The sequence below is a fragment of the Xenopus laevis genome, chromosome 8S, assembly GCF_017654675.1.
Source record: "Xenopus laevis strain J_2021 chromosome 8S, Xenopus_laevis_v10.1, whole genome shotgun sequence".
Lineage (NCBI taxonomy): Eukaryota > Metazoa > Chordata > Amphibia > Anura > Pipidae > Xenopus > Xenopus laevis.
In genome coordinates this window covers 21,505,618-21,533,004 of record NC_054386.1, presented here as the reverse complement: position 1 = coordinate 21,533,004, position 27,387 = coordinate 21,505,618, and the positions used below count along the sequence as shown (strand labels likewise).

Here is a 27,387-nt window from a genome sequence, read left to right as displayed (position 1 = left end):
CGCATGTCAAATTTTTGACGCCCATAGACTTTAATGGAAATCTGCGACGATTCGCCAGCGGCAAATTTTTGGCGAAACAAAACGGGTCAAATTCGCCCATCCCTATTCAGCAGCTCTCCAGTTTGCAGTTTCAGCAAACTGGTTGCTAGGGTCCAAATTACCCTAGCAACCATGCATTGATTTGAATAAAGAGACCGAAACATGAATAGGAGAGGCCTGAATAGAAAGATGAGTAGTAAAAAGTACCAATAACAAAAACATTTGTAGCTTTACATAGTGTTTGTTTTTAGAAGGTGTCAGTGACCCCCATTTGAAAGCTGGAAAGAGTCAGAAGAAAAAGGCAAATAGTTAAAAAAAACTATAACTTTTCAATTGAAAAGTTGCTTAGAATTAGCCATTCTATAACATACTAAAAGTTAATAAAGGAGAAGGAAAGCTACCGAAGCAGTTTATTGTCAATAGATTAGCCACAATAGTGCAAGTTATAACACTATATTTATTTTGCAGAATGTTTTACCATACCTGAGTAAATCGCTCTAGAAGCTCTCTGTTTGTTTAGGATAGCAGCTGCCATATTAGCTTGGTGTGACATCACTTCCTGCCTGAGTCTCTCCATGCTCACTTACAGCTCTGGGCTCAGATTACAGCAGGGACGGGGAGGAGGGAGGGGGAGAGAGACAAACTGAGCATGCTCAAGCCCTAGCCCTGGAGGTTTATGCTGAAAACAGGAAGTCTGATAGAGAAGCCCATGTGTACACAATAGAAGGAAAGAAATACTGTGTTTCTTTTGACAGAGGAGTGCAGCATTACTTTGAGGATTTACTGGTGTATTTATATAGACCTTTCTAATAAAGCTTACTTAATTTTAGCCTTTCCTTCTCCTTTAAAGGTGAACCAACCCTTTAAACCTGTCCACACATGACTCAGCGACAAGTATGTCTGCAACAAAAGAAGTAAAGTTCACTTAGCTTTGCAATATATCATTAATCAATCTTACTCTAAACTGCTATATCAAAGATTACTTGATTTGTATACATCAAATTAGCTGTGACCAATCAGCAAAATGTATCCTATGGGTCTTCTTCGATTTAAAGGGTTGGTTCACTTTTAAAGGTGTGGTTCACCTTAAAGGTAACTTTTATTATGTTATAGAATGGACAATTCTAAGCAACTTTTCAATTGCTTTTCCTTATTTAATTTTTATAGTTATTTGCCTTCTTCTTCTGACTCTTTGAAGCTTTCAAACGGGCGTCGCTGACCCCTTCTTAAAAAAAATGCTCGGTAAGGCTACAAATGTATTGTTATTGTTACTTTTTATTACTGATCCTTCTATTCAGGCCTCTCCTATTCATGTTCCAGTCTCTTTTTCAAATCAATGAATGGTTGCTAGGGAAATTTGGACCCTAGTTACCAGGTTACAATGGAAATTGAAGAGCTGCTGAAAATAAAACGAAATAACTCAAAAACCTTCAATAATAAAAAATGAAATCCAATTGCAAATTGTCTCAGAATATCACTCTCTACATCATACTAAAAGTTATCTTAAAGGTGAACAACCCCTTTTAGTATGTTATAGAATTGCTAATTCTAAGCAACTGAATTGAACTTCATTATTTATTTTGTATATATATTTTTTTAAATTATTTCTGACTCGTTCCAGCTTTCAAACGGGGGTCACTGACCCCATCTAAAAACAAACGCTCTGCAAAGCTACAAATGTTTTTTTTGTTATTGGTTCTTATCGCTAATCTTTCGATGCATGGTTGCTAGGGTAATTTGCACCCTAGCAACCAGATTGCTGAAACCGCAAAGCTGCTGAATAAAAAGCTTAATAGCTCAAAAACCACAAATAAAAAATGAAATCCAATTGCAAATTGTCTCAGAATATCCCTCTCTACAACATTGTTTCAGCCTTGCTTGTGAATTGATTGTAGAATGACATAATGTGTGTAAGGAGCTACAGTAAACTGGCTGGGGTTATATGAATGAATACAGGATGACTCTGTTATTTGTATATCAATCTGTCAGAGTTGTCACAAACCCCACGACCTGTTCCGCTTTATTCCTAATAATAATAATAATAATAAAGTCCGGGTGCAACAGGCAGCGGAGTCGCTAGACGCTCATTTATTTGTGTGTGAGTTGAACCGAGCTCTGCCCTATTGCAATGAAAGTCAGTATATCATCCGGCCACCAGTCTAAGCAGCAAAGAGTATATAAACATCACACCGGCAGCTCTTAGCGACACGGTAATAAGACCAACAATTACATTGGCCTCCAGTACAGAGTTCTGTACAGACTGCCGCCACTATCAGCACTTGACGCATTGCAGGTACAGCGCAACCAATAGCCGCGCTCATCTCTTCCGAGAAAGCATTGCAGGGTTCCAATGGCCAATCACCGCACTCCACACATAATCTATACGAAGACCTCACAGCGCCAACTAAGCAACGAGCTTGTGTGCGGTGTAACGAGGCTTCCAGTTGTGTAATCCTCCGCGCTGAAATGTAGTCCCAATGTAAAGTAGTCCTACTGTGTGGATGTACTGAAAGATACTGCTATAGTAGGGCAGTCTTAGCTGCTCACTGTTGACAAACTGTTGCCATTAGGGGTCTAACTATAGAGGAAGCAGCAGGGGGGCCCAGCAGATATAGGGGCCCCATGAGACCCTAATTCATTTATAGAGTTGGCACATTTCCCTGGAAAAAAATACCGGCCTTCCTATATATTTATCTTTTCCCTATTAATAACATTGGGATCAACCATTATTTTGTAAAATACTGGGCCAGGTGGCAACCCTATTCATATCAATAAATACAACATTTTGGAGATAAAAAGAGGGACGAAAAAGTTGTTGCGCGTAGCGCAGGGGCCACACCCCCTAATTACCATGTTCATTTAAAAAAATTTGGCAGGTTATGAAAGTTTGAACATATTTCTGTGTTTTTTTTCCCAATTATTACAGTTTTGCTAATGAAGGTGAATTGCCCTTTAAGCAGTGAGTCTAACTTTTCCCAAGGGACCTGTTATCTTATATTGTTACAATTACTTATTTGCTTATCTCAAATTGTTCCAAAAGTACAGAGCCGGGCCAATCCGGCCAGGCGCCCTAGGCAGACCAAGCCGGCAGCTTATTGGCCCGTGTGGGGCCCTCAGACAGGCTTTCCCGATCGATATCTGGCAGAAAATCGGCTAGATGTCGATTGACCAGGGTTAAAAATCCTGTCGGATCGCACCCTAGGGCCCAATGATCGGATTAGCCCGATATCGCCCCCCTCAATGTGGGCATATCGGGGAGAGATCCGCTCATTTGGCCATTCTCTACGTGTACGACCACCTTTACAAAAGAAGCATCAAATCGTTCGGATGAACAATATGAATACATAATTATATTTTAAATATTTTTTTAAAATTTTGGTTAAACAAAACATTGCGACTCTTATGTACTATCATGTACTGTTGCCCTGCACTGGTAAAACTGATGTCTTTGCTTCAGAAACTCTACTATAGTTCATATAAACAAGCTGCTGTGTAGCAATGGCGGAAATTGAAAAAAGTTATGTGGTACAGGATAAATAGTGGATAACAGATAACATTATGCTTTACAGAGCGTATCTGCTATCTGCTGTGTAACCTGAGCCTTTTCTCCTTTGAATGGCTGCCCCCATTGCTACACAGCAGCTTATTTATATAAACAATAGTAGTGTTTCTGAAGCAAACACACCAGTTTTACTAGTGCAGGGCAACACTACACTATATTTGAATTACTTTAAAACAATTCAATTTTTTGATGTTACTGTTCCTTTAACAATGAATTTAGTATATGTGTAATATTGATCATTTAAGTAGTAGTGCTGGTAACTGTGCATTTCTTAATACTAAACTTGCAAGCTTTTAAGGTACAATGACACTGTAACTAAATACAGAGATAAGTATCAAGAATGTAAATATAACACATTGCCTTGGATGGGGTAAGGTACAAAGAAGCATAGAAGCTAATGGTCTGATCTTGGTGTCACCGGCATTCAAAATGCATCAGTGCAATTAAGTCAGCTGCTGTCCTACGCAGATTTTAGTTGCTTACCTACTCTACTGGAGAGAGTGCAGAGACGTACAACTAAACTGGTTAGAGGGATGGAAGACTTAAATTATGAGGGTAGATTGTCAAGGTTGGGGTTGTTTTCTCTGGAAAAAAGGCGATTGCGAGGGGACATGATTACACTTTACAAGTACATTAGAGGACATTATAGACAAATAGCAGGGGACTTTTTTACCCATAAAGTGGATCACCGTACCAGAGGCCACCCCTTTAGACTAGAAGAAAATAACTTTTATTTGAAGCAACGTAGGGGGTTCTTCACAGTCAGGACAGTGAGGTTGTGGAATGCACTGCCTGGTGATGTTGTGATGGCTGATTCAGTTAATGCCTTAAAGAATGGCTTGGATGATTTTTTGGACAGACATAATATCAAAGGCTATTGTGATACTAAGCTCTATAGTTAGTATAGTTAGTATAGGAATGGGTATTTATAATTTATGTGACAGTATGGAGGTGTGTGTATGGATGCTGGGTTTTCATTTGGAGGGGTTGAACTTGATGGACTTTTGTCTTTTTTCAACACGATTTAACTATGTACTATTCTATGTCACTATGATTCTTCCGGGGTATCAGTAGCATTGTACCAGAAGCTTGGCTACCACATTGCAGTGGTTCAAGCTTGGCATACATGCAAATCTCCCGACCTGTCACTAACCATTCCGATCACATACAGTAGTAAAATAACAGATCGGCCGATGTTCTGCCCCTGACAGCAATCGTACGAAAGTTATGTCTGACAAAGCTGGTGACAGTCTCCCACTGAAAACTGTCCGATCGGAAATACATGCAGAGAAATTATCGGCAGCCGAAAGAAATCTTTTAACCTGGGTGATCGACCAAACGACCGATCTCTGCGGGACAAAAAATGTCTGGACTCTCCACACATGGTCCGAAAATCGTACGAATTGAGGATTCGTTGCGTCTATGTCCAGCTTTACTCCCACTCAGCTAACTGCAAAGTAGTGACTTGGCCATAAGGCTTATTATGGAGCACACATTTTGAACTTCTTACAGAGAACCATGGCAAGCAAAATTCCTGTACCCGCTAAATGGAACACTGTCTATGGCAATTGCGTCTGACAGTAAGTGAGTTTTGCTTGGAAGTTGGAACACACAAACCAGCAATGGCTGCCTACCAGCATATTTGTCTGCAAGAGACTTTGCATTTCAGGTGGCCTAGCCAATAGATGCTACCTTCTGATTGGTTGATTGCTATGGATGGCTAGACTTCTAACCAAGTCCAGACTGGGATTTCCAATAGGCTCTGATATTTCAAGTGTATAGAAGAGCAGACAGCAAGCCACCTGCCAAATAAATAGTGACTTGCTATGGCATATTACACCAGTCCCCTATGGCAGATGGACAGCTGGCCAATTACAGGCATGCCGGCTTGTAGCTAACTTAATTTAAAAATTTCCCCATTTTCTTAACCTCTCTTATTTTTTACAATTGACTCCTCCATCATTGTTTTTGAATATGCCATTTGGTATTCATGTAGATCATCTCAAATACAGTACTTGTAAAACTTCAAATGAACAGAAGCATTTCAATACTAAGAACAAAATCTGCTTCAATATAATTTCAAATCTGTGAATTATTGCAAATTACATTCAAAGCCCAATAATATTCTAATTATGTTTTCTTATGAATGTTTATTCAAGCCACAAGCATTGGTAGTAGGGAAAATGAGTGGTATAAATGTGAAGATACTGTACTTTGAGCTATGGCTTGTTCTGGATATGAATAAAAAATATATAATTTTTTGCAAAGTGCAGGGATTTATCCATGCCTAGTTTTAATCTAGAGTTTAGCGGCTTTGCAGTTGTGTCAGGCCTTGTCCTTATTTAAACAGTTAACTAGTAACAGGGTGGGTAATAGTTTGGCATTAAGGTGTGCAGTTTGTTTTCTGTGTCAATAGTCTCCATTTACAAGATTGTAGCTGGCTTGCTATGTCATCAACTAAGCTTCCTGAATATCGACCCTGCTAGAGATATTCTCTAAGTGTAGCTGGGTTTTTGTGTTGATGGCTGTCACACCCACAGCAAATCTCACGGCAAAAAAATTAAAAAATACATAATATGTTTCTGTTATGCATTCTTTCCATTCTTGCTTGTCAAATGCTCATTATTAGCCAACGTATCCATTCATTTGAATCATGTTTTGATGATCTATTGTTTATTGTTTTACCGATTAATAGATTATCTAGTGCATTTGAGAACTTCCAACTATGAAATGAAGTTAAACGTTATACTACATGGTTTTGTTTGTCACTTGACAAAGGAAGCTATTAACTATTCAAAATAACAGAGTAGTGGGAAAGCATAAAAATAAGAGAGCATTTCACTGTTGTTTAACAACGGCAACACAGCCATCTCACTCATTAAAAACAACATAATAGGGATTGAAACAAGCCTTCATTGGGTTTCTAAACCAAAGCAAGTGCAAGCACCACTGAGTGTGTTTATTCTAAACAGAGTTCTAGCTAAACTACACATTTTCCTATGCAGTATATTTTGATTTTGGCTTGAGCAGAGCGATCCTGTTCTTTTTTTTAATTAAGACTTTTAAGTGGTTATTTAACAAAGGATGGATTACCCAGCATTGCACTTTGCTTTTGTTTCGCAACAAATGTACCTACTTATTAAAGTTGCAAGTTTTAGATACAAGTACTTTGTATTGGAAAAACAAAAATAATTATGGTTTCTATTAACCATAATTAGGGACTACCTCCAGGTATAATCGAATCCCAAAATTGGAGTGCTGTCACAGGTCTGTACCACCGAGTTGGTGCCAGGTGCCTTCAGGTGTCGGGCTCAATACTGCCCAAAAAGCCCAAAAATGTATATCACAAAGCAAGAAACCTGTGGCACAACTGTTGCAATTGATTAAGTGATTAGTATTTATTAATCTCATAAACAAAACGGCAACGTTTCGGGCCTCCACTGGGCCCTTTATCAAGCCATTACAGTAACCACCTTCTATTGTTCAAAGGTAATGAAGTGCATGCTGAATACTAAACTAATTAGTGAAGAGATCTGTTGATCTATACAGTATTTTAAATATGTCTAAGGGTTCATGTGATATTTGGTAACATGGAATTAACTGTATCTACAAAAGAAGCTACATTGTTTAAAAAAATACCAACACAGGGTGAATAAGGTTTACAGGTTATTGACACATAACAAGTCCACCCAGCAAAATCAAGAACTAAAATGACTGGTAAATGGTTCTTACTGACCCAGATATTTTGTAAGCATCACTGCATGTGTAAGATAACTCACAGTACTAGTGGAAAAGTGACCAACTGCAGTAGAAAATGCCTCATCTGATAAGACATATGTCAAAAAGAAAAAACTGTGAATCATGTTTGTCATTGATGTGACCCATTCCAAAGCATGTGCTAAATACTTCTACAAATGATTTGTCTTTAAATCCAGATTATAAAGGATTAGTGGCAGGGCAAATAAAGTGTAAAGCACTATCTATCCTTGTGAGAGAAAAAAAACAGGCCAAATTAAACGATCCATAAATATTGATTTATTCATTTAGATTCAGCTTGAATACTTGCTGCCCCGCCACTATCCCACCGAAAGGGTCTACTCTAGTTCTCATTTGATGTGATTAATATTAATAAGAGCATCTTTCACCAGTATAACCTAACACCAATGTATAATTGCATTTAACAGAGGAAACACAATGAGATCGTTATAACATGTAACATGGCACCTACACAGATGAAATTCTAGATGATGCCAACTAATTACATCCATCCTCTCCGTTCCTAAACCTGATCAAGGGTAGGCATGTTTAAATAGATTGATAAAGCCAGTTTTTGCCTAAATTTGGATAGACTTGGTTTCTCATGGAAATACATTGAAACACAGAAACATGAAATCATCATAAAGCTATCCATCCGACTGTCTTCTCTAGTCATTGCTAGTATTTTCCATTCAGCTGCACCTGCAGAGGACTTCCTTGGTATCAGCTGCAGAAATAAAACATTTATATCAACACAATATACACGTTATATAGACAATAGGGCTGCTGGGATATCCATTTACAACTACAGGACTGTAAAATGGCGTGGCTGGAAGTAAAACTCTATTCAGAGCATGCGCATTTGGCAATTGTCAATGTGTGTAAACTAACAGCTTTAAAAAAACAGGAGATGCAACCAGTAGGGTAACTAGATATTACTGGGCCCCACAACAAATAATTTTTCAGGCCCAGGGGTTGAGAAACTCACTTCAGGCGGCAGCAGCCCCCTGGTTGTAAGAATGCCGCTCCTGATAACTAAGAGCTGATTTTCCGTTTTTTTTTCAACCCGGAAATTCGGCTCTTCTAGTGCAGAAAGCTCTATTGCGCTCGCTGCACTAGCGATGTGGAAGCCCCCGACGCCCTCCGGTGCAACGTGAGTGTTGTGGGGGGAGGCAGAACGAAGGCCACCTTGGGTGGCAAAATGCCCAGGATCGCCCCTGTTCAGGACCCCAAAATGCTTAGAGGTTGACTAGTTTTTCCAATATTTATTGAAACCAGGGCCGGATTCAAGGCCAGATTTACATAGCGGGCACCCCTAGACCCCTCGTTGTTCGTTGGCCCGTCCCCTCCCTTTTATTCGCTCAAATTTTCATCATTGGGACCAGAGCAATGGGGATTGGCACACAGGAAATTCTGATCGTTTTTTTTACCTTCTGAGCATGCCCAGTGTTTCAGAACCAATGTGGGTGTGGTTGGGCAGCATGCCAACCCCTAAAATCCTGCTGCCCTAGGCCCGAGCCTTGGCGGCCTCTCCACAAATCCGGGCCTGGCCGGATTTGATGAAGCGGTGTCCCGAGGCCAGCGCCGGACGATTAGCACGCACTCGCACCCCTTCTGTGGCCGCATGGTCCTAGCGCAGGCTACATGGTCCTAGCGCCCGGCTCCATAGACGCTAAACCCCCGTGTGCACGCAAGCACTCTCTCAAGTACCGGAGCACCCAGTGCTCCTTAGGACGAACCTAAAATTTTGCTGACCTAGGCCTGGACCTTTGTGGCCTTGCCACAAATCCGGCCCTGATTGAAACTGTATAGGAATTAGGGCCTCATAGGGTTGCCACCTGGCTGGTATTTTACCGGCCTGGCCTGTAAAACTGATGTCAATGTTTTTAATAGGAAAAAACGGCAAGAATATAGGAAGGCCGGTATTTTTTTTCCAGAAAAGGTGGCAACCCTACATGGGGCCCCTTTAACTCCAGTGCAACCGTGCAGCCGCAGGGTCTGCTTCCTCTATAGTTACACCACTGGATGCAACCGAGCTAGAGTGTTCCCTCCCTGGGACAAATAAAGCAAATTACTGTAATGTCTTTCTTCCGTTCTGCAACTTGTCCTTTGTACTGTTGCTCCACCCCATACCCCAAACTTTCTGCAGCCTCTCCCTGCACCAAAACTGCTTAGAAAACGTCATCCACCCGCAGCAACAGAGAGGCATCTCCCGGGGGTGTAGTCAGACGCTGCTGGTGAATTGTACTGGGAGTGTACTTGTTATTTCCCAACCTCATAAGGTCAAGTTATGAAGCGCCTACCAGGAAAGCAACTGGCATGTGCAGAAAGTAGGCCCACAAAAGCAACACATCTGGCGCACAAATACCCCTTTATTACATTTATTGTCAATGTAAATGTGTGGCGCTGAGAGAGTGTCAGAGTTGCCGGTGTTGGGGCCCTCCAGTCCCTCTCACCGCACAGGGCGCAGCCTCAGCCCGCAGTGTAATATGAGCGGAGCAGCGTGCTAGGGGGCGTGGCTATGTCGAGCAAAGCAGACGCGCGGCGATGTAATTCCACTGGTGGGCGCGGCTATGCAGGTGATGGGCGTGTTCAGCAGCTGCAGTACCGGCCGGATCTCGGCTAGTGTGTGGCCGTTTGCGGAGGGATACGGGCTTATAAAGGGGTGAGGCTTCTACTCACACCCCTAGCACTCTGTGGAGCTGCGTGAGCTGGGCACATTGACTTAAGCGGCTTTGTGGAGACACCGGGAGTAACTCACTGTATATCCCTCACGAGCATATCGAGACCACTATGGTAGGTACTGGAGGTGTTCATGACCCGCTCTGTTCAACCTTTGCCTGTGGATACAGAGGCTGCTACGACTCATTTTAGCATCCAGTGCAATTCTTTAATACTGTTGTGCTGCTACGTCATAGTTCCTTGGGATACACGTATTTTATTGTTTAACTAGCGGCTTCTGTTCATGCCGGTAAGTGGGCTGGAAACAAGCGCGTAGCCGGCTGTCATTTACGCGCTTCTCAGGTGTCGCGCGTGCATGCGGCGCGCCCCTCTTCTTTGCGGCCGACACCCTGCGGGGCAGAGATCCTTGGGCGTTTGGTGTTGCATTGTGGGAAAAGTAGTTCGCATGAGCCGCTCTCCAGTCTTTGCTTGCTCGTATAAATATCCCTCCTCCCAGGTGCATTACATATTAAAAGTTTACGTGGTGGTGTGAGCGAGTACGCGCGTTATAGCTCATTATGGCACGTGCACGAGGAAACGCCCTTACTGCTTCTCTTATGTCTCTACTCCCATTCATACCGACATTTTGTCTATGTTCAGTGACGTTTAATGACTGTAAAAAAACAACAAAGGAGTTGCTTGAGGAATTCTGGCCTTTCTGACTTGTCTCCTTTGTGCTTGGAAGTGGCCCTAGGATTTTGCCTCAGGCTCAGTTTGTAGATCAGAAAAATCCAAACGAACTGGCCCTCAGGCTGCTTGTGTGTGACTTGTGTCTTCATGACCCATTGGCCGTGTATTTAAGCCTCTATTTTGTGCCAACCATTTCTAGTAAGTTCTCTTAAAGAGGTTTGTGCTCATGGAAACCCTAGAACTCTTCTGCTGACCTGTTGGGACCTTTACTACCCTCAGTTTGGTTGATTCCCGCATTGACTGTGGTGAGCTGTGTAGTTCAGCTAGAGGGCTGCTTTCAACATCTTTAAAAGAGACACTGTATAAAAAAAAAAAATAAGAATGTACCTGTGCTTTATACTCCTTTAGATCTAGAAGAAATTGTGGTTAAAAAGTAGTGTTACAGGCTGATTATTTCTGCAAAAACCCTAATAATCCCTCCCTTCTCTTCCACTTCCTGCTCCCTGAATTCCCAGGCTGTGCAGGGGAGCCAACGACTCTCAATGTCTCCTGTAGGACAGGAACCAATCAGCAGCTAGCAGGACCTGATAGGGAACAGAAGCCTGTCTGTGCTTCTGTGACTGCAGGGCTGTGATTGGCTGTCCCCCTCCTACTGTGCTTCTGGTTGGGACACACCCACCCCTCATTTGAAACAGGCACCAAATAACATCTATAGGGAGCTCCAATAAAAAAAGATGGTAATTTTTAGCACAATGTAAAAGCAACACCATATATTGCTTATCGGATATGTCTCCTTTAAGATGTCGATGTGGGCTGTGTATGAGGCCCCCTGAAGGGCCCACGTGACTGATATCTGGCTGAAAATTGCCCAGATGTTCGTACAGATTTGATTTTCTTGTCGGATAGAAGACTGTATTCGTATATTAAAAAGCAGTTTGTTTTTTTGTTTTTTTTAAGTGTCAGTATCACTTTAAGGGACACTCTGCTTAAAGGAACAGTAACACCAAAAAATTAGTGTTTTTAAGTAATGAAATTATCATGTAGTGTTGCCCTGCACTGGTAAAAAACTGGTCTGTTTGCTTCAGAAACATTACTATAGTTCATATAAACAAGCTGCTGTGGAGCAATGGTGGAAATTGAAAAACGGCTATATGGCACAGGTTAACTAATGGATAACAGATAACACCATTAGACAGACAGAGCTTATTTGCTATCTGCTGTGTAACCTGAGCCTTTTCTCCTTTGAATGGCTGCCCCCATTGCTACACAGCAGCTTATTTATATAAATAATAGTAGTGTTTCTTAAGCAAACACAGCAGTTTTACCAGTGCAGGGCAACACTGAATTATATTTTCATTACTTTAAAACACTTTTATTTTTTGACGTTAATGACGTTGTTTCACTTGCATAGAAAGGAAGGTGACTGCTACTTTGGCCACTGCCCAATAATTTGACTAGAATTAATGGCTAGCAGAGTAGTTCAGATTAATTACTGTGGTTTTGTTTGATAGGGAGATGTCACACAGATTTTTGCTCTTTCTTCAGGCGTCAAAGGAAAAGTAAAGAAATTGTATATTATGCCACAAATGATGTGGTTGTACCTGACCCACATTTTGACAATGATTCTGAGCTGCTTTGAGCTTTTAAAAAAAAAAAAAAAAAAAAAAAAAAAAAATTGGGGATCCTTATTGGCATAAGAATGTGCTTTATCCTTGTATAACAATGATATGGATTGTGTTGGCTTTATTATTGAATTACTTAACAATTAAGACATTGTTTGAGGGTGGGTGTCTCTTCTACATACTACAGGTGGCTTTTAGGCCTTCCAGTAAAATTGCATTAGGAGAGAGAGACCCCTACATATCTATCTTAGGCAATCTTCACCCAAATGTTCTTTCGTGATAAAACATGTAATTCTAAACCGCTTTCCAATATACATTGACAAATATTTTTTTGGCTTATAGATTTGTAAATGCAATTAAAAACACTATTTGTGTCCCTTCTGTTCTCTGGTTCTGATCCTTAAAACGGTATTGCAGAAACTATATGCAACCAGGCAGATCAAACTATTGCAAATGGGGAAAATTGTGTAGTATATCGTTCATTGTCTTACAAAGATGAAACTGCTAAATATAGAACCAGATTCTTTAAAATGTTTAGCACAGTTATTCCCTAGGGTACTAGTTTTATGTTCTGCCCATGCATTCAGTTAGCTTGTGGTGCAAATATTTGAAATGCTAATGTAGCAGTGCTGTTTAAGCTTTAACTAAAAATACGTAAGTGCAAATGTTAACCCCTTAATGTAGATTTAAATAAATGTTGCTTTGGATATGTATTTTCATTTATACACAAGGGACTGGTGTGTTCAGCCTGTTGAACAGAATGTATGTACGGTAATAAAGGTTGTGGTTATGGCCTGTTAACCTTGTAAGTCATGTTTGCTATACTTCATAGAAACTGAAGTGGGATTTTTCTTTTGTTAAGACCTGCATCATTCATAAAGAGCTGCAATGTTTAAAAAGTAAACCACGTGTTTGCTGAACCATACAATATATAGTGAATAATGTACCCCCTATTGTAAAATATAAGGATATTTTAAGTCACCAAGTAGTTATGACCATATAAGAATACTTTATACAGGTCATAGAACTCCAAGGTGACGTCTAATATCCTTATTTTACAATGAGGGTACTTTTTTTTTTTTTTTTTTTTTTATTATACACACTTGTCATGTGAAAGAAATAACATCGCTAAGCACTGATTGTAACTGGTACACAACAAGTACGCTTTATATAGTGAATAAAGTACCCCCTCTTGTAAAATATAAGGATATTATAAGTTACCGAGGAGTTTCCTGACCATATAAAACACAAGGCCGAGTGGTTTTTATACAGGTCATGGAACTCAGAGGTAACTTATAATATCCTCATATTTTGCAACTGGGGGTACTTTATTTATTATAATACACAAATTTCAATGAGTCATGTGAGAGAAATGACATCAGAACTCACTGTTTATAAGGATATAATTTACAGGATATTCATGGCTGCCTTTTGTGTGTATTATAAGGATTTAATTTACAAAATGACTTGTATTTTATACATATATATTTACCTATGCACTTTGGAAAAGTTATGGTTTAATTTGAAGTAGGATCAATTAAAATAAGTTATCTGCTGATACTTGATCATCCTTATTAACAAGTGAATTATTGTGTACAACTTGTAATGTTGCTGTGTTTTGCCTTTTTAATAGGCCGATCAACTGACAGAAGAACAGATTGCTGGTAAGTGTACACTGTTTCACAGTATTTTCTGATTTTATCAACTATAGGTATGGGATCCATTATCCATAAATCCTGAATTAAAGGAAGGTCAGCTCCCATAGATTCCATTTTAAAATAATTAATTTGATTAAAATTATTTCCCTTTACATGTAATAAGGAAACTGTACCTTGTACTTAAATCATAACAAAGATATAATTAATTGTCATTGGTGGCAAAACAGTCCTATTTGGGTTTAAAAAAAAATTTAGTGGACTAAAGATGGTTACAGGATAAAAGGTCCTATAATTGTACTGTCCTGTAGAAAGAATCATTCTAACTTTGTAAACTTATACATTAAAGGAACAGTTCAGTGTAAAAACAAGGAAAATAGGCCATGCAAAATAAAAAGATTTCTAATCTAGTTAGCCAAAAATGTAATGTATAAAGGCTGGAATGACTGGATGTCTAACATAGCAGAACACAACTTCCTGCTTTTCAGCTCTCTAACTTAGTCAGCAATTTTTTTTTTTTTTTTTTTTTTAATGGGGGGCCACATGGGACATAACTGTTCAGTGAGTTTGCAATTGATCCTCAGCATTCAGCTCAGATTCAAAAACAGTTATTGAAAACATTTTTTGTTGTGCACAGACTATTTACCCATTTTTTATTTTTATACTGAACAGTTACTTTAAAATATCTTGCATGTTTGTTGCCTTAGAGATTTACATGTTTATGGAGCAGTATGTGTTCAGTAATTGCTTTATCTTTTAAAGATGTGTAAACGTTTGACTTGACTGTCAGTTCCCTGCTCCAATTAATTATAGAAATGCTTTATTAGCCTTCATTTATGTAGTGCTGACATTCTGCAACACTTTAGAAGGATGTTCAGCCTGTAAATCTGCAACTTAGAACGCAAGGTCCATTTAAAACTCACACCAATGTGGCACTTTTAAGACTCTAGCCAGTTCAGCCCCTTCAGTAACTGTCCAAAAGCAGATGAGGGATTTTTTTGTCTTGTCTCAAAATGTTTATTTTAAATTATGCAAAATGCCATTGTAAGTCCCCAAAATGCATTAACATTGTTTGCTGCCTAATAGTTTTTAAATGTTGTAAAATATTGAAGAAAAAAAAAGAGCTACAAAAGCATTTAAACCACACTAACATTTTGCTATATGCAACTAAAGTGATAAGACAGAGTGGATACAATATCTTTGTCCTGGTTTCTGTGCTGTAAAACTTGTTTGAGTTCAAAGGTTACCTGTCACCCAAAAAAAAATATTCCAAATCCTATTCATGGTATACAAGCAAAATGAACTTTAATTACTGTATAAATTATTTGAATCTTGTCTCAGTCTGGGAATTCATAATTACAGCAAGCAGGCAGGAGCCATTTTGTGGACACTGTTATTAAGACAAGCCTTGTATCATCTCAGAATCTTGTTTGTGCACCAGAATGGGAGACCTGATGTCCATTTTCATGCACTGGTTACACAATTAAATGGTTAAGAGAACTGGGAGAATGTGGGGAGGGCAGTGACTTCTAAGTGCTCAATGGAAAGTGAAAGTAATTGTTTGCCCCACCTCTATGTCTAAGGCATAGAGGAGGGGCAGGCAATATTTGATTGACAGCTGGGAGTTTTAATTGCATTTACAACAGCTATGAATACTTTAATAAAAAGTGTCAGGTCCACTTTAATTCTAATTTAATTCTCATAATGTAACTTTTTGTTTTTCATAACAGAATTTAAGGAGGCTTTCTCCTTGTTTGACAAAGATGGTGACGGTACCATCACAACTAAAGAACTTGGGACAGTTATGAGATCTCTTGGTCAGAACCCAACCGAGGCTGAGCTTCAAGATATGATCAATGAAGTAGATGCTGATGGTAAGCTCTGGAAAGTCTTCAAGATATGTCAAAACTCTGTACAAGAAACTAACATGTGTTCAGAGGTATTGAATGGCTGAAACTATCTATGAATATGCCTTAATAAAGGCCGAAAGCTCAATGACTAAGCCTTGTAGGTGTTAAACATTTTACATACAGTTGATCAGCTGGCAGGCATATTCTATGGGAAGAACTATAACAATAACTTGTTTATGCTGCTTTATTTTTATATATTCTGCAGCCTGTTTCTGTGACAGAAGCTATAACATCGCTTAAGTTCAGTTAAACAAGAGTTGCAAACTAAAAGTTTCAGTAGCCCATAACAACTGTGTTGTCCAAGTTGGCCAACCTTCTGGCCATGGTAGGCCATCTGAGTGCAATGTGTGCTTAGATTGTGGTGACCTTGGTGGTTTTCTACAGACACAGTTTAAAGGGGAACTCCGGCTTCCAAACCAAAACTTGATAAGAGGCCCACACAGCACACAAACCCCTAATGTATCAGTTACCTGTTTCTTTAAAATGTATGAATAAATGCCGTTTCTATGCTGAAATCCAGCTGTTTTTAACAGTTCTTCTCTTTCTGCATCATTTGAAATCCTGGCAGGGAAGGAGGGACTAAACACAAATTGTAACAACTTCTCCACAGCTTACAGATAGCATGCAGGAACTGCATAACCCACAATGCATTGCACCGTGATGGTCCTTTCCTTATTGAAATCATGTGTGCAGGGAACTGTGGGGTTTTGAGAATGACAGAGGACAGATTACCATTACTTTGTATCAGCAGCAGTCAGCCAGCTCAGCAAAGTAGTCGGACAGATCAGCGGGGGCTAGGCTTAGGGAACTGTTCCAAACCATTAAAAATCATAAGTATGCATATTAATTGATGTATATTGCAAAGTTGCTTGAAATTGTTTACTTTTCATAAAGCTTGTTGTATGTGTGGGATTCCCCTTTAAATATTCAAATCCCTTTAAATATACTATCTTTTGTTTCCTAATTCTTTTAGCTTTAGTTTTTAATGTCCCAAGACTAGTATTTGACTTGTGAATACTTCTTTCAGGCAATGGAACAATTGACTTTCCAGAATTCCTTACCATGATGGCAAGAAAAATGAAAGATACAGACAGCGAGGAGGAAATTCGTGAGGCATTCAGAGTTTTTGACAAGGTATAGTTTCTAAGCATACACAAGGGCTTGGCTATCTAGTGAAATCTCAAATTGGCATCTTATGTAATTATACAAGTTTTTTGCATGACTATGATATGTAGTTTGGCAAGTGACTTAAGAGGTCTTATCATACTGTTATAGTGAATCTGAACATTTAAGGGTGGTGGCACACAGAGATTAATCGAAGAGTAAGTCTTGCAGGGGGTCAGGTACCCACAGGTTACCCGAAAAAATTTGCGGGTAGAAGTTTTGGGTGCGGTTATAAACTGTTTTGTGGGTCGGGCCGTGGGTCTTCTCAATAGCAATTTTGTTTCTGACCACGTTTACTTCCAATGATGTCACTTCCAGTTTACAATGACAACACTTCCTGTTTCTTGATGGTCCGCGGTTGTGGATAAGGTTCTTGCGGGTTCAATCTGTTAAGAATGCGGGTATGGGTCGAGTACACGTTCCAAAAAAAAAGATGGACCCGCGCAGGACTCTTATCGGAGATCGTTTTCTTACTGGCAAGAATGTGAATAGCCGGTGAGATGGCATGTGCATTGATTCGTTTTCCGAAATTGCCTGAAGTTTTCTTTTGAGATGACTTTGTTAAACTGTAGCAACGCTTATGCCATCCCACTGGCGATTCACATTCTTGCTGGTGGGAAGGCATTTTGGGAGATTTTAGTCGCCAAGCGATAAATTTTCGATACTGCTGGCGACTCTAATCTCCCCATCTTCCACCACTCCAATGGTATTTAATCTAAATTAGCTACTCCATAGCGTATGTGTCTTCCCCATTGGAATGTAGGTTCAAATTCTAAAGCTGATAACAAGCAATATATTATACTGATATTAGAATGTAAGTGTTGATAAACATGCCAGATTTCCATTTTCTATTTACATAGGATAAAAACATGTTACAAAATAGGTTGGAGTTTTTTTTGTGTGAAGTATGTCCAGGTGATTTGTGGCATGTGCTTGTCTGAAGCCACATCTTCTAGTTTCACAAAGGCTCTTGCTAGCTGAACACTGCAGGCAGCATATCCAGTGCCGATTCTTGCCTGAGACGGCTCCTGCAATGCCGCCCCTTTCGCCAACTTACCTGTCAGGAGGGGAGGCAGGAACACTAATGCAGAGAGCGCAATTGCGCGCTCTCTCATTGGTAAAGCTGAATTTCCGGTTTAAAAAAAACAGGAATTCGGCTCTTAAAGGTGCAGGACCAGCTTTTTGCCTCCCCTGGAAACCTCTCCAGTGTTGCCGCCTGAGGCGAGCGTCTCAGCTCGCCTCATTGGCGGCACACCCCATGGTATATCCCAAGTGATAGTGTATGGATGCTGTGGAAATTCCCGATTTCCCATTATAGTTTGGACTAGTCTGCACTGCAGTTAGTGACAACTGAGAGGTGGTGCAGTTTTGACAGTGGTCTCTCTGGGATTTCAGATTTTTCTTGACAGTCTTACTGGCATACAGACTGTTGTGCTCTTCAGCTATCTCCTCATAAGATCTACATCATAGAATCTAGGTGATATCAGACTTAACTGTGGCCTTAAATAACTTTGGACTATTTTGACCAGTAAATAGTAAGTTAAAACCAAGTCTTGTAAAGTGTAATGTTTGCTTCACATATGGAATGACTTTCATTGTTTTATTCTTGTAATTATAGGACGGCAATGGTTACATTAGTGCAGCAGAGCTCCGCCATGTAATGACTAATCTAGGAGAAAAATTAACAGATGAAGAAGTAGATGAAATGATCAGGGAAGCAGATATAGATGGTGATGGCCAAGTCAACTACGAAGGTAAATATTTATTTAAAAATATCGCCTACCTTTTACTGTACATCAGGAAAGACGTTCCTACTTTTCCTAAACACACTGGTATTGATTTACTGACCTATATGCAAAAGCCACAAATCTGCAATTTGTTTAGATTAAACTACTAAAAGATCTGCTGACACAGCATCTGCTTGTAAATCTCCATTATTCACAAAATGTTTTATTTTTATTGAGGGATCTTTTTTTTTTATTGAGGGATCTTTTTTTTTTTTTTTTTTTTTTTTACTATTCTAATTGCCTTGGGGAAACCACTTGTAGATGAACATGACGACCAATAAATGCCTGCTTTCAAATAGGGATGTGCCGAATCCACTATTTTTGATTCGGCTGAATCCTTCGCGAAAGATTGAATGCCGAATCCTAATTTGCATAAGCAAATTAGGGGGGGGAAGGGGAAAACATGTGGTGGTTTGTGACAATGTGATTTCCCTCCCGCCCCTAATCTGCATATGCAAATTAGGGTTCAGCCGGGCAGAAGGATTCTGCTGAATCAAATCATGGATTTGGTGCATCCCTACTTTCAAATAGCATCTCAGAAAAAGTTGCTTGTTGTAGATTACTAGACCTGGCAGATTTGTTGCACAACAAAGAAATTGTTTGCAGTGAGTCTTAAACACTGTTTTGGATCATTCTGAGGGAGCATTTATTTGCAAGGAGCAGTATTACAGCTGTACATGAGTGGCCATACAAATAGATAGCCAAATGCTATTTTGTTTGTTCAGCTATTCAGGCTGTTGCTGTGACGTTTCTCTCCACTCATCTAATAATTGTACAAGCACATGCTGACTCGGTGCATCAGCAGATTTTTACTGGATGGTCTGAAAGGACTTCCTAACTGATACGCATACTCTTCCCAAGATCCACCCCCCCCCCCCCCCCGGCCTGTCTCCCATTTCACACCTTGTACATGCCAATACAAGTATCTTTACAGCACAGTGGCCGTTGGTTTCTATATTCACAGAAGCATGCAGTCCTATTCCCTATTGGCCGTGACCGAAACTTAAAGGGGAACTATTGCAAAAATGAAAACTTAATATAAGTTTTGTTATATTGAAATAAGAAGAAACTTTTGTAATTAAAATCAATTACTTCACACATTCAAATTTGCTGCCTTGAAGCCTCAAACTAACTTCTCTGGAAGAATTCTTGTGTGTAGACGCTGCTGTGCCCTTTAAAGGAGAATTCAACATTCAACCCATAGTTTAAAAAAAAAACCCCCTACCCTGGGTAGGCCCCCCTGGGTAGGCCCCTCTGTGCAGGCTCTGGCCTCTGAGTTCATGGCAGCCATCTTCTTCTCCAGTAATGTTTGTGTCTTGACGGCATTTTCATCACAGTTGGGAGTATTCCGGTCCGGAACAACTGCGCATGCAGTCTGAAAATGTTGCAAAACCTACTCCCAGTTGTCTTGTTGCAGCAATTCCCCCCCCCCCCAGTTTAAATTTATCTTATGTGCCATTTTTTTTCTATATATCTTGTACTTGTGTTACATGTAGCAAGTTTAATTCTGCTAGTCGTAACATTAGTCTCAATCTCTTGGGATTGCTTGAATGATGCTGTGGTACTCAAATATCCATTGTTTCTCAAACTATTATTTTTTATTTTTTTCCCCCCAGAATTCGTACAGATGATGACCGCAAAATGAGGCCTCTTCACCTTTTCCCCCTCTAGAAGAATCAAATTGAATCTTTTACTTACCTCTTGCAAAAATGTTCATTTACTCATTCTGTTTCTGTATAGCAAAACTGAATGTCAAGAAATAACCTTGTCCACAAAAAAAATCTGCATGTAATGGTTGGTGGTCCTGTTTCCAAAAAGATCAGTCTAAACATCAGTTGTACAGTATATAAATACTTGTACTATCTTACAACAAGGAAGCACTTGGCGGACTCCTTACGTTCCGTTTGCTAATGATTACTCCACTGTTTGGGCTGGCCAGTTTTACATGCATGCAGCTTGACAATTGAGCACAGTCAGACCTTTGTATTTAAAACCTAAAAAAAAAAAAAAACCTCGATCCACTATCTTTAGTGGAGTACGTTTCAATTTGTAGTTTAAATTGTCATAGCTGGTTTACTTTTAAATTGGTTTATACCTCAGAATGGTATGCAGCGTAATGGCTGAAGGATGCAAATTATAAGGAAAGCCCCTAAATGATGGTTCTTTTGTACTCGGTGCCCTCCCAATCGCTTCACTCTGGATGGCGTCTGTTCTAATATTAGTTTAACATCGTTTGCATTGCACTAAAGTGAAACGGGTGTCAGGCTGTTACCGTTCACAACATTTTAAGAATCCTTCACCAACAAGGCATTATTGGACTCGTTTTAAAATCGTCTGTACGTGACTTGGAGCCGGCGAGTAACCGATATCTGTATAGAACTTCAGCACAAAGATCAACATGGCTGTTCAACAAATGTCAAATGTTCATTCCAAGTTGTAAATTCTAGGTCGTTTTTCTTTTTTTTCCAATAAAAGACCATTATCGTATTTTTTTTTTGTAAAACTAATTTATTCATCCATGTACAGTTATTTTATTTTCATTGTTTCGCTATCTGAAGAGAACTCCCTAGTTGTATCTGTAACGTTGTCTTCCCCCTTCTACAGCTTCACTTGATTTCTTATTGATCCCTTGGTTGTAATCTCGCTAAAGGCTGTTGCTATGTGTAAACTTTTCGCTGAAGGTTATACAATCGGCAGAGATTATACTGTAAATAGCCATTTATTTTTTTTCCCCGAATGCTTCGTTTTTTGCGACATGTCTAAATTTCACTTAGGGACAGATTTATTGAGGGTTGAAGCAAAATAAAATTCAAATTTCAAGCTATTTTTGTGTACTTTGACTAGGGAATACTCCAAATTAGATTCAAATTGAAATTTGAATCTCGAAATTTATCTACAGTTTCTTTAAAAATTCGACTTTGACCATTCGCCATCTAAAACCTGCCAAATTGCTGTTTTAGCCTATGTGGGACCTCCTAGAACCCAGTTGGAGTCAACTGGTGGACTTTGAAAAATCGAAGTTAAAAAACTTTGAATCTAATAAGATGTTACTTCGATTCGAATCTGAGCAAAAACTGCCGGCAAAAAAAGAAACGTCTAAATTTTTTTTTTTTTTTTTAATGCGAAGTTATGGGAGTTCATTACTTCAAAATTCAACCTTTGGTAAATCTGCCACTAAATGTTTGCATCAATCTATGCTTTTAACTTCTGTGATATATATATATTTTTTTTTTTAAAGGTTGTAGGCGTTGCACATGACCCATTGTTGCATGCACAAACCAGTACAGACGTGTAATGGCACATTCTAGCTGTAAAATGAACTTGTTTTGAGGAATAAAAGTGACTCCTAGGTATTAACCTGTGTTAAAGCCTAGTCGGTGATTTACCTTCATATACTTAAATGTCCATTTACTACACAACTAAATGGCAAATTTGACCCATGTTGCTCGGACTTTAGCCTTATCCTATTGATCCAATGGCTTTGTTGCACAGATGGAGTTGTGTTTACGCAGTGGAAAGTCATTGGCTACATGTGACTACTCTGTACAACGGTCTCCCGCTTAAGGCACTTCAGAAGGTGTAACTAGATTTGTCAGCTTCCTGCAGTGGATTCTATAGAAAGCGAATTGCGGATACGTAGATGATTTATTGAGGGATCTGTACGATTGTGCACGCTGTACAAATGCATGCTGTTTCCAGTTGTTTTAAGCTGTGATGAACACAACCGTATTCCTACTCTAGTGTACAGCTGCGTTGTGTCCGTCCCACTCTTTGTCCAATGAGACTTGGCTTGTAGTGACACAATCTGTATAACAAAACCATGTGTGAAACCATAATGTCAGCCTTGTCTAGGGAGCTTACTATTCAACTGTATACACTTACTAGAGAGTACCTACACTAATGAATACTTCTGAAATAAAAGTTAAAAACTGCTAAAATAAAGTGAAACCGCTTTAAAACTGGCTTCACGTGTGTGTTGTTGGTTTATACATGACAAGTATTCCAGTGTAATGGATACAGCCCCATCCCTGTGATAAACGGTGCAACTGTTCCAAACAGAACACCAAAGAACATGGAGTAGAGGGTCTAAATCAGTGATCCCCAACCAGTAGCTCGTGAGTAACATGTTGCTCTCCAACCCCTTGGATGTTGCTCTCAGTGGCCTCAAAGCAGGGGCTTATTTTTGAATTCCCAGCTTGGAAGCAAGTTTTAATTGCATAAAAACCAAGTATAGTGTCAACTAGAGCCTCTTGTTGGCTGCCAGTCCACATAGAGGCTACCAAATAGCCAATCACAGCCCTTATTTGGCACCCAAAGGGGCTTTTCCATTAGTGTTGCTCCCCAACTCTATTTACATTAGAATGTGGCTCACAGTTAAAAAAGGTTGGGGACCCCTGGTCTAAATCATCAAACGACTTGAATAGCAGGAAGATAAGTGCCCTATATGTGAATGAACAAATCTCTATGTGTAGTTTTGGCATCATTAAGGTTTATTCTTAGCCTGAGCCCTGGATGTTTAGTGTGGGTGTGTGCTGCACTGCTACATTTCTCCTCCTTGCCTTTTACTACAGAGCCTATAGTAGTTGTTTGCTCCTGCTCCAGGCCAATACAAGCTAATCGGGGAGGGGTAAGAAATAGATGGGTGAGAAAAGCTGGAATAGCAATGGCTGTCATGTATTTCGACTGACTAAACTAATAAAGTCAAATTAAAATCAAACATTATTTGTGGTTATTAAGGATGTGCCATGGTGCTTTCTTTGGTTGCAGGTCAGAAAAAATGTCTGGTTTGGAAATTAATGTCCAATGTTAGAGCCTCCCGCAAATATTGGTGGTTTATTCTAGAACAATTTTATCCGCTTGTACAAACTAAAATGAGAGCTTAAAGGGGAACTATTGAAATCCTCTCCCGTCGAACAACGAGGACCGATCCGCAAGTTCGTCTTTATATACGTTGCCTTTGCGCCTTTTTTGGTGAAGCCTCCAAATCGAACAATCGGAGGATAGAATAACCAAAAAAATAACCAATCGGAATGTAGGTAAGTAACTATGGGAAAACATTTTTGCCGCTGACACACTCCCATGCCTGGCTGGCCATAGATGCAAAGATCCGATCGTACGAATTCTCGATTCGGACGATTTACGGATCGTGTGTGGAGTGTTCCGACATCTATCGTTCAGTCGATCAGACAGGTTAGAAAATTTCTGTCGGCTGCCAATAATATCTCTGCGTGTATTGCCGATCGTACGGTTTTCAGTGGGAGACTGTCACTAGCTTTTGTCGGACTTAACTATCGTACGATTGGTGTAGGGGCAGAACATCGTCTGATCTGTTCTTTTACTACTTTATTTGATCGGAATGGTTAGTGGCAGGTCTGGAGATGGGGAAGTCCGATCGTTTGAGGATTCGAACGATCAGATCTTTGCATCTATGGCCAGCTTAAGTCAGTGGGGTGGCACATGGGGTTGCCACCTGGCATTTTACTGGCTTGGCCGGTAAAAATAATGGTTGATCCCAATGTTATTAATAGGCAAAAAATATAAATATCTCCACAATATACAGTAGATGGGAGCTACTGGGGCATCTTTGGAGGCACAGATCTTAACTGCTAAAGGCCTGTGATAACCTAATTGTTGAAAGCAAAAACAGGATTGAATGCCATAGGTTACGGTTCATAAAACACCCGGATTCCCACGACAGTATCCCTTTAAAATTCAGTTATCCCCAACCAGTAGCTTGTGAGCAACATGTTGCTCTCCAACCCCTTGGATGTTGCTCTCAATGGCCTCAAAGCAGGGGCTTAATTTTGAATTCCAGGCTTGGAGACAAGTTTTAGTTGCATAGAAACTAAGTATAGTGCCAAGCAGTCTCCTGTAGGCTGCCTGTCCACATAGGGGCTACCAAATAGCCAATCATAGCCCTTATTCGGCACCCCAAGGGACTTTTTCACGCTCATGTTGCTCCCCAACTCTTTTTACAGGGGACCCCAGCTTTAAATGAACCCTGTAGTGCAGGGGTCCCCAACCTTTTTTGAGCTGCGGACCAAAGAAGAGCCAATTTATTTTGCAAGGGGAGGGGGTTTCCTATCTGCAGCAGTCAAGTAAATAAAGGCTGAATTTCACTAAAACGGTAGCCATTTTTTAATTGAAGTATATTGGAGATAGATTTCTTTTTCAATAAAGAATGTAAACATGGGACTATATTTTTTTGCCTTTACACCTACTTTAAACAACCCCTAAGTAAAGGAGCCTGCATGCCACTGTTGCACCAGATGAGTTAAGACATTCACAAATTGTGCCACGGAGCACTGAATGGCCAAACAGAATTTGATGAATGAGCAGTGTATTCTTCCTTGCAGCAAAATTCTCTCTGCCTTCATAACAGCTTGTCATGGCTCAAGAGAAATAAGCCAGGACAATGGTACCTGACATTATCCAATTCAGTGTCTGGGTTGCCTTTTAAGTCCCTGATTCCCCTTAGTCCAGTGCAGACGATGGGATTCCATGCATGCTTCCTAAAACGAGAGCCTAATATCCGGCAGGTCCCAGCTGACTAGTTGCAGTGGCTCAGACAAACAGTGGCCCTAAGTAGCAGCAGTTGTTTATGTTCCAGAGGAAAGCCATGAATATTTCACACTGGCTATTTCAGTCTGTTACTGGTGTGTACTGGGAAGATGTAAATTATCCTGGAGGGAGATATCATTATCAGATCATTCCCCCAAAGGCAAGAGAGGAAGAACTGACCACTTCCCAAGACATATACCCAGTTTTTGCACCAGTAGGTCCACATTAAATTCCTGTTTAGAATTAATGGGGGAAATTTACTAAAGGGCAAAGTGGCTAAAGCTGGCCAAAATTCACCATTGTGACGTCATTTCGCCGATTTACTAACGGGCGTAATTATGCTAGCGAAGGAGATAGACTCTAGCACTCTAACGCCAGGCGTATTTTCGCTCTGGCGAAAGAGCGTTACTATGCGAATTCACTACGTTTTTGTTTTTACTGAATGTTACCTCTATCGTCAGACTTGCATTCGCCACCTCAGACCAGGTGAAATAGAATAGATAGGACTTGGTCTAAAAAAAAGTTTACATTTTTTTCTAAGTCCCAAAAAACGCTGGCGTCTTTTCCTTTTTACAGGGTGATAGGCTGAAAATGATCGTACATTTTTTTTTGGGGTGCCGTCTGTCTCCCCTACATTTCCTAACACATGCCACATAAACTATACACTGGGCTCATGTGTAGGGCAATATAACAACTTTATTTTATTATATTAAGGTTCCCTGGGCTTGTGTAATGTAATGTATTTGCTGCAACATATACGTCCATTGAAATTTAACTTCCTGCCGTATGCAAATTATCTAACGCTAGTGCAACTTCGCAAGCGTTCCGCGCCGGCAACGAAACTTTGCAACTTAGTGAATTAGCGTTGTCTGTGCAAATTAGCACCTGGCAAAGTGTGGTGAAGGTGTCGAAGCCGTTGCTGGCGAATTTTCGCCCGTTAGTGAATTTACCCCAAAGTTGGGTGCAGGACCCAAACGCCCAAGGTATTGGAACAGCCCACTTTAGGCCAGTAAAGGTCACTGCTGAGCACTAACTAGGAATGTTTATGGACTTATACCAGTTCATGCTTAGTCCTGAAATGACTGTTCCACATCTACCAGGTACACAAGAGCAACGATTGTATTCGTTTTTTAAAAAGCCAGCAGTTTACTACAGTGCACTGCGAATGAATTCACTAAGGCTGGCTTTTAAAGAAAATAACTTTGCTGGAGGCTTTCTATGTTCCAAGTGGACAAAAGAGAAGTGTTTTTCAGAGAAAGGGATATGGAACTGCTGGCACAAGTTTTTTCTCTTAGATAATATGACATAATTAAATATCAGACATAATATCCTGTTATTGATTGTACACTGTTATTAACTTAAATAATGTATTACCATGGCAGGCTTTAAATGCATACTGTCACCCCATAACAAAATTTGTTTTCATACCCAATAAATATTAGTATTGGATAGCTTATGTTATGTAAGACATGATTGAAGCACCCTCTTACTGTATGTAGCGAGACTTGATTAATAAATAAATAAGATCCTAACTGGATCTTTCTTGTCTATCTAGGAGAGGGATTAGGCATTCTCCCAATATCTCACCCTGTGCTTCTGATCAGCTTTACTATAGTGTCTGAGAGTGGAATTTAATTACATTTCTTGTTCTTTAAAGGGGTTGTTCATCTTCCAAACACTTTTATCATTTCAGTTATTTTCAGATTGTTCACCTGTCCCTGGTATGTCAGCTGCAGCTCAGTAATACAGGTTCAGATTAGTGATGTGCAGGCCGGGCTGAAACCCACGGACCCAAAGGTTTACCCCCGGGTTGGACGGTTTAAGGTCAACTCCTGCACAAAATCTTCGGGTCGTGGGCGGGTCCTGGTCGAGCTCTTCTCCTGCTCTCCCCGCCTGCGACCTAGTACTGCCTGCTTCCAGTGCCGGAATTTATAGACTTCCGCTTGATCCCCCGCCACGCCCCTTTTGTGACATCACTGC

General features: G+C 40.1%; 1 protein-coding gene across 1 annotated transcript; it reads left to right on the top strand.

Annotated features, from left to right (window-relative positions):
• The first annotated feature begins 10,057 nt into the window (after positions 1 to 10,057).
• Positions 10,058 to 20,847, top strand: calm1.S (calmodulin 1 (phosphorylase kinase, delta) homeolog S). Its single transcript, NM_001095590.1, is given in 6 exon segments — positions 10,058 to 10,153; positions 13,964 to 13,994; positions 15,716 to 15,859; positions 16,923 to 17,029; positions 18,678 to 18,813; positions 20,463 to 20,847. Coding segments are annotated over 6 exon segments (450 nt in total). The 5' UTR covers positions 10,058 to 10,150; the 3' UTR covers positions 20,492 to 20,847.
• The last annotated feature ends 6,540 nt before the right edge of the window (positions 20,848 to 27,387 follow it).